Below are 14488 nucleotides of genomic sequence, written 5' to 3' on the forward strand. Positions count from 1 at the left end.
GATGTAAGCTGTCCCTTTTTGGCTTCATGGTGTCAACAAAGCTGGAGCAGAGAGGAATTTGCATTCAGCAGGGTGAGATAGCATGGGGTCATGTGAACACTGAAATGTCACAAAACACAGTTTGTGAGAATCTTCATCTCTTTAGTAGATATTTGACTGCTTCATCTGATACTTTCATAACAAAATGAAATAAAACACTCTTGATAAAGTCTCAGGTTTTATCTCCCACCTGAAAATTTAGCTACAGTTTCTGATTAACATAAAGTGTGGGTTGAATCTTCTGCAAAACTGCTCTCACTTAGAAAGAAACTTGTATCATCAAAAAAAAAAAAATTCCTAAACCAAAATAAAGCAAAAAAAAAAACCCAAAAAAACCAAAACCCAAACCAAAAGAAACTCCAACCAAAAGAAGAAAAAAAAAAAAACCAACAACCAAACCAACCCCAGAGTTCCAGCTTTATTTGATTTGGCAGAACATCACATCGTTTTGGGGATGTTGGAGCTCAAAGTGAAGTCCGTAAGACATGACTCAAAACCAAAAATAAAGAGAGCCAGAGAGAAATGGGAGAGAATTGTTCAGGCCTTGATTTAAGACATGATATAAAACAATGCCAACAACCCATAACAAAAGCTTTTTTCCCCTGTGATAAAGCTGCAGCAGAGAAGTTGATAAGGAGTTTGCAGTCCTAGCTCTGCTATGGGACTTCTCCTGTAACTTGATCTGTGTCACTCCTCTACTACCAATTTAGCTGCCCCAGCCTCTACCATGGAGATTTCCAGCCTTTGTCTTCTCTGAAAGTAGTTTGAATGTTTGTGGGATGGTCCTGATGCTAAAATGTTAAATCATAGAATAATAGAATATCCCCAGGACAATCCCAAGGATCACACCATGTGCCTGAGTGCATTGTCCAGACACTCCTTGAACTCTGCCAGGCTGGTGCTGTGACCACGTCCCTGGGGAGCTGTTCCAGTGCCCAAGCACCCTCTGGATAAAAAACCTTTTCCTAATATCCAACCTAAACCTTCCCTGACACAGCTTCAGGCCATTCCCTCAGGTCACTGGTCACCACAGAGAAGAGATCAGTGCCTGCCCCTCCTGTTCCCATTTTGAGAAACCTGTGGACTGTGATGAGGTCTCCTCTCAGTCTCCTTCTGTCTAAGCACACCCTTTTTTTGTGGCATTTTTTGTTCCAAGCCTATGTGGGTTCACTTATTTAGGGTGTTGGCATATTTTTCACCTAATAACTGTTATTACTGCTTTGAAGAGAAGGTTTACAGTGACAGTATCCTGTAAAAGCACTCAAACATTAGACTGAAAGAATAAAATTTAAAAAAAAACCACCTAGCTGAAGTTTATCATTCAGTATGATTGTAACCTAGCCTAGCATTTAAAAGTAGTCTACTTTTTTATGGTTTTTTATAATTTCAGAACATTAATTTAGATGAAAGATTATTCTCAAGCCTGAATCATATTAAGAACTTCTGGTTGTTTTTCCCCTTCCATAGAATAATACTATCTTATTTCAGATTAGTTTGTTCTGCAAACCATAGCTAAAGTAATTGTGATTTCCACGATAGAATGTCTGCTATGGATATTGTGGGATAAAAAGGAATTGTAAGGTGACAAAGATAAAGAGAGTAGAGAGTATGATCAGATAATTAGTTTGGTTCTACTGTCACAGGAAAACTATTTGTCTGTTGTTACAATTTGCATTCTTAGAAGCAGGTACTTTGTTCTTTTCGTCTTAATTTCACTGTGCAATAATTCAGTGCAACAATTGCCCTTTTTTTCCCTCACAATTAGCATATTGTTTTCTTTTTACATGAAATACAATCTTTGGTTAGTAGCTGTAGCATTATTTGTGCTGCCAGATGGCAAATGTGGAGGCACCCAGATGTCCAGAGGGCGCTGCCAGGGGCCACAGAGGAAGCTGCCAGCAGCCAGGGCCATGGTGGAAGGGTGATTAGGGAACATGAGATGGAGGAAGGAGCTGTAGATCACATTTTAGGGGATATGGGATACACATCCATTGGGAAGCCAGGATCTATTAATTTTGCTGCTCAAGCAAACAGTGTGAGACAGAGTTGCTGTATGTTTCTGACTCAACCTCAGGCAGTATTATCAGTCTGAAAGCTCTGTTGGTGTTGCCTTTATCCCTTTAATGGGGGTAAGGTGTGAGCCCTTTAAACAGGGCAGAGTATGGGGAGCACACATTGTGTGCATACCAAAGTGTGTGTGGATTTTCAATAGGAAATTATGAAATTTAAAACCTATTAAGTGTAAAATCAGTGCTTCTGGGGAAATTCCCTTTGAATTGCATAGTTATTCACAAGGGCTTCCTGGGCATGGGGCACAATTTTGGGTGATTTCTGTGAGCTCTATTCCCCCTGCTACTTTTCCAGGTCCAGGTCTAGGGAGTTCACACATTCATGCTCACTCACACTGGCAGGTGTTTTATTCTTTTCTCTTCTGAAGCACAAGTTTAGGGGTTGCAGTCCCAAAAGTACATTTAAACATGCCTGGTATAGACTAGTACTTGAAAATTGTGTGTTCAAGGAAAATGTGGAGAAAGAATAAAGGTAAGATGCTTTTATTGAGAAGAAAAGGCTTTAATTATGGGACTTGTGGTACTGACTTAGTTGCTGACCTTTGATTACTTGCACAACAGCTTTTTCTAAGCACATGAATGACAGAAGAGCATATTTTTTCAATTATGTTTCAGTTCAGACACAACTTTTCACAAAAAGTATGGCCCATTATATTTGGTTCACTTCTATCATGTTTTCTTCCTGAATAATTGTATCAAATTGATTCTCTAAGAGAAGAGGAATATAAAAATAGCTAGTACCATGGTAGATCAGTTTAAAAAGAGAAATATACTGAGTCTAACTAGGACTCAGAAAGAAAAGACCAGAAGAAAGACCACCTTCATTAGTATGTCATTTTTTATTTACCAAAATCATTATTTTTCAAATTCAGTGTTCCTTCTTGTTTCCACAAAAACTAGCACTACTTTTTTGTGAACTACAGAAATGTTGGCGTGCCTTTGTTAAGAAAAAATATGTTGGCAGGTGGCAAATGTGAGAACTCTTGAATTTGGCTTCCAGCCTGAATTTTCATCTGTGCTCTGGACTGAAAAGCAGAGGCTGAGATCCATGCAGTTGGGCTGTGACTAGTCACTGTGCTCTACGAAGACTTTTATTACTTCAGCATGAACCTTTGGACTTAATTTTAGGTCCAGTGAGTCCAAGCCTTGATTATTTGTGTGATTGCCGTTTCTTATGACAAGAACAGGAAATGTGTAGCTCCTTCTCCTGCTGGAAATATAAACCCTGCAGCTGCTGATTTTGAGCACCCTGTTCTTCCTCAGCTCTGTTTGCATGCCCACCTTGATTGAACATCCTGTGGAGCACGGAGGAGGATCCTCATGGAACTGCTTCAAGCTGTGCATGCTTCAGACATGAGATTTAAAAAAACTTTGAGGTTCATTTTTCTTTCTGGAGCCATAGAATCTACTAAGGTTTCGTGTACATAAGTATTTGCATCTTGCAATGTTTCCTTACCTGACTTAAACATCTTTGATTCATGTTTTTTAACTGCACTTTTTGCCTGGCTAATGAATGACTATTTCTTTTTTTGCTTTATAGCATTCTTCTTGATGAAGAGGGTCACATTAAGATAACAGGTATGTGAGAAACAGAAAACTTCATGCCTATAAGCTGATTTTTTTTTCCTACAGTATATTGTATGCATCCTGGTTGGAAGGAGTTTGCTTACAAAAAGAAGCCAGAACAGTTTGAGTGTTGAGCTTCTCTGTCAGTTTGTCAGCCCCTCTGCTGCACAGCACATGGAGAACATAGCATTTTCTTGGTAAAATTGTGCTCCTGACTGATGTGAAGCAGACAGGTTTGGCTGCTTGCCACTGTGGATGGAAGGATGCTTCCAATATGACTATTTGATCCAGGCAGAGGATGGCTGGAAAGACATCCCTTTCCCACTCTAGTGGCACTGTCCAGCCAACCTTTTCACTGGTGTAATCTGGGATTATTATTCCTAGTACTTTGGAATATAGCTGCACAGGAATCCTTGCTAGCATTGCCTTCACCAAACCTGAGCTGTATGTATCTGCTTATTTAAACTACCTTCTGCCTTGAGCCAGAGCCTCATTCTGCACAGGGAAAATGATATTCATTATTCAGGGTGTATTAACAAGTGCCAGGCACTCCACCTAGGCAGGGCTCCAGCACACTCGTGTTCGTGGCACAGGGACAGGAGGGCACTTCACCAGCTGGTTGGCATGTTTTGTTCAAACAATTTAAGCCAGCAAAAGCATAAATAATAATTTTTAGAGAGCTGACGAGCCCTGTTCTGCTTCAATTTGTGTAGATTTTGGTCTGAGCAAGGAAGCCATCGACCACGACAAGAGAGCATACTCGTTCTGTGGGACGATCGAGTACATGGCCCCCGAGGTGGTGAACCGGCGCGGGCACACGCAGAGTGCTGACTGGTGGTCCTTTGGCGTGCTCATGGTAAGGCACAAACTCTGCTCATCTGCTGCAGGGGGAGGCTTCAGGTCCCTCTGATAAAAATTGCAGTGTCAGGGAGGTTTTTCAGAGAGGTTTTGTGTCACTGTAGGGCGCGAAACGACACAATGCGGACTCGCTGCTCTTCCCGAAGTGTCACAGACGTCTTTTATGAAAAATCCTTTCTTTAAGATTTTTCTTCTTGAGAAGCTGAGAGGCTTCAGGAACAAAATGTAAATAATTATTATCTGCTGCTGTGGAATGCAACAGGTGCATCTGTGATTGGTCTCATGCAGTTGTTTCTAATTAATGGCCAATCACAGCTGTCTCAGACTCTCTGTCCGAGCCACAAGCTTTTGTTATCATTCTTTCTTTTTCTGTTCTTAGCTGGCCTTCTGATGAAATCCTTTCTTCTTTTCTTTAGTGTAGTTTTAATATAATATATATCATAAAATAATAAATCAAGCCTTCTGAAACATAGAGTCAGATCCTTGCCTCCTCCCTCATCCTCGGACACCTGTGAACACTGTCACACCAAGGTAACAAGGGGCCTTTATTTTTCTAACTCCAGCATTTATAGAGTTCCAAAAGTGACAGTGGATTGGAGGGTGAAAGTGTCACCTCTCCAATGACACTGGACAGACCAACAGTCTGTCAAATTTCTTCTCTTCTATAAAAGAATGCAAAACAATAAGTTATTTACATAAAGTGTATGAGAAAGATCATTACAAGAATATAAACATCAGAAGGCTTAGAAAATCTTAAAACATCAGGGCAACAGTATTGCACTCTCCTCAAGCCAGCCTTTTAAAATAACATGTTCAGATGCTAACCTGTGCCCCCCTCAATCTGCACCCCTCCAGCCTCTTCAGTCTGTGTGCTGTTGTTGCTGAGGTAGATGAAGCAAAGGTCAAGAAGTTGGTTTGTGACACTGTGATGTTTTTTCAAAGCTGTATGAACACTGTAAGTTTTTGGAAGCGTTGTTTTATCAAGCATGGTGCTGTCCCTTGAGCCCAGACCCCAGGCACCTGCTGCTCTCACAGGGCTGTGTTTGGATAACAGAGCTGGTGCCGCTCTCTCCTGAGGTGTGCAGGCTGCAGATCCCCCCTGTGCTCAGGGCATGGCCATCCCCAGCCAGCTGTGGCTCACAGGGCACCTCACCATGTTTGTCACAGCAGAACCAGGGTCAGAAATTAGCATAGCAATGTGCTCTTACAATACAGACCCATTTCCTGTGGTATGGGGGCTGGTTTTGGTAGCTATGTGTTGCACTACATAGCAAAATCCATCGAATATGTTTAAATTTTGTTCACCTGAAATGGACTGCTGATGCCACTGTAGGAAGCATGGGAAGCAGTGTGAAAAAATGTGAAAATTTGGGTTGGGAGGGCCTACATCACTGATCCAGCTGGTTGGCAGCAGTAAATCTACATAAATATTGTAATTTATTGCCTGAATTATAAAAGGAGTGGAATATCCTTACCTCCTGTGGCCACAAATCCATTTGGGGATACTCAGCACTCTTAAACCATGTACATTTATTCACAAAAATCAATAGGGTATTTCTCACAGAATAAATCTATCCCTACCCTTTAACTTTTTTATTATATATTTGTTTTTGGTGAATGGCTGAGTCTTCTCACTCTTTGTCTCCCATTAAAAGATGGTGCATATGGTTGTTCTTCTTTCACCAGCTAATAAACTCTTAATAAACAGGACTGTTCTTCCCTGGGTTTTGCTAGGCTTTCTTTTTTTCTTTATTCCTTTCCATTCCTCTTTTCAACTCTCCCCTAAGGATTCAATGCATTAGAATCCCTATAAAAGGAGATGAATTAAAGAAAGTAAAACCCTTTTAACTCCAAGCTAATGTTTTAAGCCTTTAAGTGTTACCAGACATCTTAAAGAAAAATATGTCAATCAGTTCAACCTTTTTTCCTTTTCAACATTTATCTGGTTGGGACCAAAAAACGTTTATTTCCACACACTGAACAGCTGGGAGGATTTTCTGATTCTGTCTTTCCCTCTGCTCTTTTCTCCTTGTTTTCCTTGTTCTGTCACATGTATGTTCTATTATGGAAGCTTTTTTTTTGATCAGTCTGAAAAACTGAAGATAATTAAATTGTATTCAAATTATTTATTAGCTTTTCTTCCTAAGCACTTTGCAGTATGGTGTAAAATAGATGAAGAAAATACACCAGTTGATGAAATATACATAGATTCAAAAGAAGTGTATGTGATAGTGTAATTTTCATGTCTAAAATTATTATCAAAAAAGGGAATTTATTCTGCCTGTAGTTATAGCATGGCCTGTATCTTCCTCTTCATCAGAGCAATCAAACTCTATTTTCTGTTCTGTTCTGTGAAGAATTACTGCTTCTCTTGCCACCCCCCACTGACCAGGGCACAGACTAGAATCAAACTGAATGATCCTTGCACACTCCTTAAATGTGGCATGTTGCAATTATTAATAGCAAAACAAACTTGTCTGAAAATTACAAAGTTCTGGTCTTATTTACTAATTTTGTCATTAATTATTTTGTGAATTACTATTCACCAGGATTTTTATTGTCAACAACAGTAAAACTTCATTTACTGCCAGCTGGTCTTTGACACAGGCCACACAACTGAAACTGTTACCTCCTCTGTTTGTTTGCTGCTCTGTTTATTTGAATTGTTTTATGTTAGCTTACTGTATGTCAGCAGGTGCTGTTACACAAATCTTAAAATTCATCCCTTCCAGCACTCCCAAGGACAGTCCCTGCTTCTCTTAAGTATGTGATGATGACTGCTGAAACACTTCTGTAATTTCTGCTGGTGAATTCATGTGCTTTATCATGACCAGACAGTTTTTCTTTTCTGCCTTTCTGTATCTTGCTCACTGCACTGGAGGTTTTGGATAGGATATACTCTGCAAAAGCTTTGCATCAAGAGATCTTCATGTACAAGCATTTGGCCTACATTGTTAAAAAGTTGGATATGTAACTAATGCCTTTTAAGCTCCACTGCAAGATTCTTGATGCCCACGCTGCCATCTCTGAAGCCCAGATAAACTGGTCTGCCTGATCTGACATGTACAAACCTCTTGGGAAGGCCTCACAAAGCAGTGCTTCTCTAGTTCATCTACCAGCTGATTTACAAGGTCACAGACCTCATGGAAGTTGTTTCTCTTTCACTTGAGAAAGAAACCACTATACACCTTTGAGAGTAATGTGGGCAGAGAGGGGAATGTAATTAGAGAAATGGCTGTGATGACTTGGTAGCAGTCCCAGACCAGAAAAAATGTGTTCATATGTGTCAGCAAGTAATTAAGTCTTCACAAGAACAGAAGATGTCCCTTTGGTATCCAAAATATTCATCTCTGTACTAATTTTGTAGTAACTATACTGTGACATTGGACAAATCAATGCAAGACATCCAAGTATCAATCTTCTTTTACAAAATCCCATTATTGCCCTTTTTTTATTCCTAGGGCAAGAAATGGTCTTCATGAACATTATTTTGAATGTTTATGTTTGTTGCTATGTTAAGGGATTCAACCCTTTGTGGGCACTAATTCATTATGTTTCACACACACAGATAATTAATAATATTCAATGCATTTTGCAAGTATTAAACTGAGTGCTTGAGCAGTTCTCTGATACCTGGAAAATTACTGGAAGTGTTGAGAGGACAACCTGACCACTCTGATGAGAGTGTCTCTCCCTGTTTTCCAAAACAGAATGGTTTCAAGTTTCTTTGTAACTCTGGGTTTTATCCTGTGCTCACAATACTTCAGAAGACTTGGGCTGAAGTAGTTTGCCCAACCTGGTCTCCTTCCATCCATTAGGAAGATTCCTGTGGTAGTTACCCAGGCTGAGGATTTTTTTCTCACTCATTATCTTCTCCAATAACCTTCCTGGGTTACTTCTTGAATCCTATATTTCCTCAGTAAATGTGGCATTCTTTCCTAAGGTCTTTGCACATGTCTATCTTCTGGGAGGTGCTCATGATTTTCCTACTGAAATTGGAGACTGCCCTGAAAACTAGAGAAAGGGAGCACTGCATAGTGAGTATATTGAGAACTCAGCAGGGATTATGTGACTCCAGAGGCCCATTGAGCCTAATTCTGTGGTTCTCTAAATAGGCAGCTGAACTGGAACAAAGAATATTTGCCTTTCTTGCACATGCTTTGGTACAGAAAGAAAGTCAAGGTTGGAGAGAGGTGCAGCCTTCAAAAGTCTAACAGAAGGTGGCCCTCCAAAAACACCTGGGAAGTGAATTGGCGGGATGGAAGGAGCAAACAGATGGTTTCCACAGATTGGGAAGTAGGGAAAATGAAAATTGAGCCCCCCAGCAAAACTATAGGGACTGCTTTAATAGACAAAAATACTGCAGAGTTCATTCACCCCTAGTCTCAGCTTCTTGCCAGCCTTCTGTGACCCCCACTCTATTTGTGTGCATGAGTGTGAGAAGCATATTCTCACTTCTGTTTTCATTTTCAGGGTTAGCAAGATTTTTGACTTTTTGGAAAAATCAGCAGGAAAACAGGGCACTGTGCAGTGAAATGATAGCTTTAACTGATGAAATGAACAATTTCAATCTTTTTTCAGTCTTGTTCTTTCATTTTGAACCTTCAACAGATTTAGTCAGGACCGCAGTTGAGAAACTAGTGCTTTCTTGCAGATGCTGCTTAGCTAAGTTCATTAAAGCAAAAAGCTCTGGTGCACTTCACTTATGTGGCTGCCTTTCACTTTAAATATTGATGCTAACTGCATTTCTTCTGAACCTGAATTCATCTCAGCATGAGGCCTGCACAATTGGAGATGTGGTAACAAAGTGCTGGCCATTACAGCAACACAGTGAATGTTTCCTGCAGCCTCCAGAGCTGTCATTCCCCCTGCTCCCACCTGCACCTTAAGTTTCTTCCAGATTCCTTCCTTCTTGTTTCCATCCCTTGCAGCCATGGTGCATTTGCAGGTATTCCTGGGATATTGGGGTGGGTGGGAACTACAGTCCTTTCCCCCATAGTCACAGACCAAGCTGTTGCTTTTATCTGTATCACCTGCATCAGCAGCATCAAGCCCATTTATGCCAGCATAAATGAGACATAGCAGCCATTGTTGGTGCCACTAAATTAGATTTATTGTAATAACAAAGTAATGTGAGCAAGTGTAAGTGAACATTAGGTACTTAGCGTGAGCATAAACGCTCTAGAAATCATGAGGAGGGTTTGGTACAATCTGTACTATTTCGGCTGCTGCCCTGGGAAACCATGTTCCCTGCCCTTCACTCACAGTCCCATTTTGTCAGGACTAGGCTGTAATAGGACAGAATTACTTTGAAAATGGTGTTGAAGCTCCAGTGTCATCTAGGCAGATTTAAAAATTCTCCCCCGTTATGTTTCTTTGTAGAAAATGAGCTGCTTTCCTCCAGGTCCACCAGGAAGATCTTTTCTTACCTCTCCTAACCCAAGCAGAAGTCAATGCATTTGTTTTTCCAAATCTTGTTTATATTTGGCAGCCATATAAATTTGTTTAAAGTGGTTTTATTTATGTTTCTACTATGCATTTTAGTGCCTTTAGGTAACTTGTTACTAATGAAGATTAATCCTCCTCCTATAATTAACTATATTTAGTTAGCTATCTGGCTTCTAAACATCTCCTCTGCCCTTCTCCCAAAATTAGCATAGCAGCTTCACCATTATTTTTCTTCTGTTTTCTATATTTTTCTTCTTGTATAGCTGTATTTAATCTGGGCAAGAGGAAGGGTCAGGCTGTGGGGCAGTCTGACACAAGCTTTGGTAATGGAAGAATCTTTCTTAGGACAAATGTGTTTTCTGGGAGCGCTGTGATTTCTTGTGAGATAAGGTACAAAAAGTATGTAAAGCTAGAAGAATCTTTCCTGCCTTAGCAGGTACTTACTTATAGCAATGGGTATTAATTATTAGATTAATTAATTGCACTAATTAATTATCTTACTATAGCAGAAGAGATCCAAAGCCTGAGTGACAGACACAAACAAGGAACAGTTCAACTTACCCTCAATGGGCACAATTTTCCTTTGTGTCCAAGCTGAATTATGTTCTTGATGTCTTTATGTTTGGTGATGCACAGCCTTCAGCCTCCCTCAGTCAGAGAAGGCAGCTGCCACTCCATAAAACACCATGGTGAGAGCTGTGTGAAAGACCTGGTGCTGAACCCAAGTTAGGCAAGCTTCTTCAGCTGGGGTTCTGTCTTTTTTTTCACTTCTTACAGATGTGAAATTCCTGTCAAATTTACTGAAAGCAGTAATGTGTCTCCAAGGAACCATAACTGATTGATGTTTCAACACTTGACTTAGGCAAATAATTGATGATGACTGTTGAGTTTTGCTTTGAGATTTGGGTTCAGTTAAATGTGACACTTGTGAGATTCATCACTGAGTACAGCCAGAGGAACCAAAGCAGGAGAGAAAACTCACACTCAAAAGCCTTGAAAATGTGGGGTTTAGTCTTCTTTCTCCTGAAAAATATTGGAGAGGCATCTCTAAGTGTTGCAAACACACAATCAAAGAGGTGGTTTGATTCAACCTAAAAAGATGGGGAGTGGCATATCAAATCCATTTTCCTTGCATGGTAGACCATGCCAAACACCTAAGAGCCATATCCATGCAGGATAAGGGTCCCTCCAACCAAATACCTCATTGTCAGCCTTGATCATAAAACAACAAGTGCTGGAGGGAGTACCATATGTAACGCTTCTTCCCAAACATACCAAAACTTGACAACAACAATCAGAGAAAACAGTTTGTAACACATCTCTGGAATGGAACAGTCATCCAGACTTGCTGTGCCATTTTTTTGTGTGCACAGGTTGTTGGATCATTTCTTTTCCTCTAGTTTTCAGCTGTGTTGGAAATAGGAGATGGATGTGGTCAGTTATGCAGACCATCCCCATGCACATTTGATTTACCATTCTGTTGCTACTCCACAGTTTGAGATGCTGACGGGATCATTACCCTTCCAGGGAAAAGACAGAAAGGAGACAATGGCACTCATTCTCAAGTGAGTATCAAAACTGCTTTCATTCTTCTAACTGTGAGTTAACTCTACCCTTGGGAGACTCCAGAGGACCCAAGTATTTGATGAGTAGAGAATAGTGATGGGTGTAATGAACTTTGCAAAGCCATGAAAGGTGTGAATTTAGTAAGACATGTAAAGCTGATGCCTGTGTTTAAAATTGCCTTCAGATTGAACAGTAGGAAGTGAATTACTGAGAGGACCTACAAAACAAATTTATCTTACTTTTTGTGACAATGTCAGTATCCTCAGAATGTGGGAAAGTCAGATTTCTGCAGGACATCTTATATTTTGCTGTTGCCAAGTTTCAAATCTTTTCCTTTGCTGTGTCCCATTCATTTAATGTTAAATGGAGACAAAGGTATCTGAAGCTCAGGTTTGCACTCTAGTGCATTTTTTTTTTGTGTAGTGGTGAATGGCCAAGACAAAAGTTTTATTCTCTTTAAACAGTATGCAGTTTAGTATATGTTTTTTTCATTAAGTTTGATTGTTTAAATTCCTCTTGATTCCCTAATTTATTCTAGCAAACTGAAAAAGTGAAAAAATTCTGTAAGAAAATTAGCTGTTGAGGTTGCAAAAGTTTTATGAGATTCATTCAAGCTGCTCTACCTCTAGAGACATCAATGGTATAACCTTCCTTAAGATCAGCAGAATAAGATCACCTTCTCACTCTGCATTATGCTTAGGTAGCCTTTGGTCATGGATTTCATGTGTCTGCCCATCCTGATTGCTACAGTTCAGCTGTTTCCACCACATTGGGATAGAAAAAAAGCTTGAAAAATCTATTTTCTTTTCAAGTGTTGTGTTCTTTCAGAGCCAAGCTGGGAATGCCACAGTTTTTGAGCATAGAAGCCCAGAGCCTGCTGCGAGCCCTCTTCAAAAGGAACCCCTCCAACAGATTAGGTACGTGTGGTTTGGTCAGCACATTCCTTATGTGCTCCCTGCCTTGTCAGGGGTGAGCTGTACCTCTCAGCTCATCTTTTCCAGTGGTTATCCTCTTCATTAGGTGGCATTTGGCATTCCTTGCCAGGGCACAGTGAGCCTTCATTATCACTAGAGAAATTTGTAAGGAGTACAGGCAAAGCATTGAAATCTAAAACAGGATGTTAACTTGTGTTTAATTGTTTTGGTAAAGAGGGTGAGTGAACTGCCAGCTTTTATGAATGATTTAAGGTATCTGATGTGTATGATAATATAGGGAACTGAGAAATTAGTGTGGTTTAAATCTGTATAATTTAGCTGCAAATCTCAGGTTTCATCTTTCCCATTCTCAAATGCATTTCAATCCTGTCTCATTCTGTTAGCTCTTGCAGTAGACTTTATTCTTTATTACCCAAATACGTCATCTACTGTTTACTGATGTTGATGCCCTGGAGTGGCTACCTAAAACAGAGGCTAGAGAGAGTTAAGAGAATAAAGTGAGTATTTATTAAAGGTCTTTAATAGATACACCTTGGGCAGTGCAAAAGCCTCGCAGAGGCTACACCCAAGATGGACAATGGTCATGAGATTTTCAGACAGTATAAGTTTGGTGTATTTGCATATCAGGGGTTAATTCTCCAATTACAGCGTCAGGTACTGAATCCATATTCCCCCAGCTCACTCCCCACAATTCACTTTTGTTTATACTTTTTGGGGCCTGAGGCTGTGGTGTGTTCTTGGATCTCAGGCCTGCAGGGATTGTTTGGTTTTGCAAAACAAGAAGGCAATTAACTGCGCTTTATATGGAGTTTAGACCTATGCATTGATGCAGGATAGGATTGAAAGATATAAAAGCTAAAATCTTAGGGCATCAGAGTGTCTTCATCCTTTGTTTAGATTGTGATAAACTTAATGTATATATTGGGTAATGTATCTGATGTCCTCTGTACCTTTGTTTACAGGTTTTATTAAGAAATTAATTGCATTTGATGAGGTCGTAGACAATGCCTATGGCATGACTGCCACTGCAGATTTTGTCCTTGTTCCCCACAGGCATGTGGGGAGAGCCCACTCAAGCCCAGGGCTGGTGGCAGTGGGGAGCCAGTCCTGCAGCCCCTCACTGTGTCACTGTGGCCCCTCTCCTGCCAGGGGGATCCCTTGTGGCCCAAGAGGGAATGCCTTCCCATTGGTTTTACCTCTTGATCAAAATGGTAGCCTTGTATTCTGACGTACTGCCAACACAAGAGTAGAAAAACACATTTTCTCTGCAGGTTTCAGTTGCTCTCAAGAAATTTGTTTTACACTGAAAAATATCGAGTATTGGGATTTCTCTCTTGAGAAGAATTAGGTGCTGCACTAAATATAAACTTTTTCCCACTCCCTACCTCTGTTTCTTTCTGCTGTTTCCTCCTTGTCTCCATCTCTTGGTTTTATGCTGCTCTGCATGTTTTGTGGCTTCTTACAAGTTGCTATCCATCCAAATGGAGCTCCAGTGAAGTCAGTGGGAGTTTCTGGATACCAGTCCTTAAAAAACTGCTCACTAAAAATTTGTTTTAGCCAAAACAATTCTAGCCTTCATATTTTAATAATGGGAAATTGCTAGGGGTCAGGTTTTTAAAACCTGAGGTATATTGAAATACTGGGAAGGCTTGGAGGAAAGAGAGAGAGAAAGAGAGAGAGAGAGAGAGAGAAAGAAAGAGAGAAAGAAAGACAGAAAGAAAGAAAGAGAAAGAAAGAAAGAAATTATAATACAAATGCCCAAGGAAATAAAATCCTAAAGGGTAACAAAAAAATAGATCTTATTATTTCAAGGATAACAGTGGAAAGCTCCTGAAGGCATTCTCTGTTTCAACTGATCGAGAATCAGCACAAAGGAAGATGGAAAGGAACCTGTTGATAGCAAAAGAAGAAAAGCTTGAATAGTTGGCCTAAATACTGAACTGCAGTCAGTAGATAAAAGGACTGCTTCAGCCTTGTGGTTTTAGCTTTTTCTGGGAAAGGAATAAA

General features: G+C 40.2%; 1 protein-coding gene across 5 annotated transcripts in view; it reads left to right on the forward strand.

Annotated features, from left to right (window-relative positions):
• RPS6KA2 (ribosomal protein S6 kinase A2) overlaps positions 1–14488 on the forward strand; it is a 286567-nt gene that overhangs the window by 223978 nt on the left and 48101 nt on the right. For all 5 annotated transcript variants that reach the window (XM_064708648.1, XM_064708651.1, XM_064708647.1 and 2 more), the window contains 4 exons: positions 3649–3686; positions 4388–4530; positions 11475–11545; positions 12375–12463. In XM_064708648.1, the coding sequence (XP_064564718.1) occupies positions 3649–3686; positions 4388–4530; positions 11475–11545; positions 12375–12463 (341 nt within the window). The remainder of the gene's footprint in view (positions 1–3648; positions 3687–4387; positions 4531–11474; positions 11546–12374; positions 12464–14488) is intronic.

Source organism: Zonotrichia leucophrys, chromosome 3 (assembly GCF_028769735.1).
Source record: "Zonotrichia leucophrys gambelii isolate GWCS_2022_RI chromosome 3, RI_Zleu_2.0, whole genome shotgun sequence".
In the NCBI taxonomy this organism is placed as follows: Eukaryota; Metazoa; Chordata; class Aves; order Passeriformes; family Passerellidae; genus Zonotrichia; species Zonotrichia leucophrys.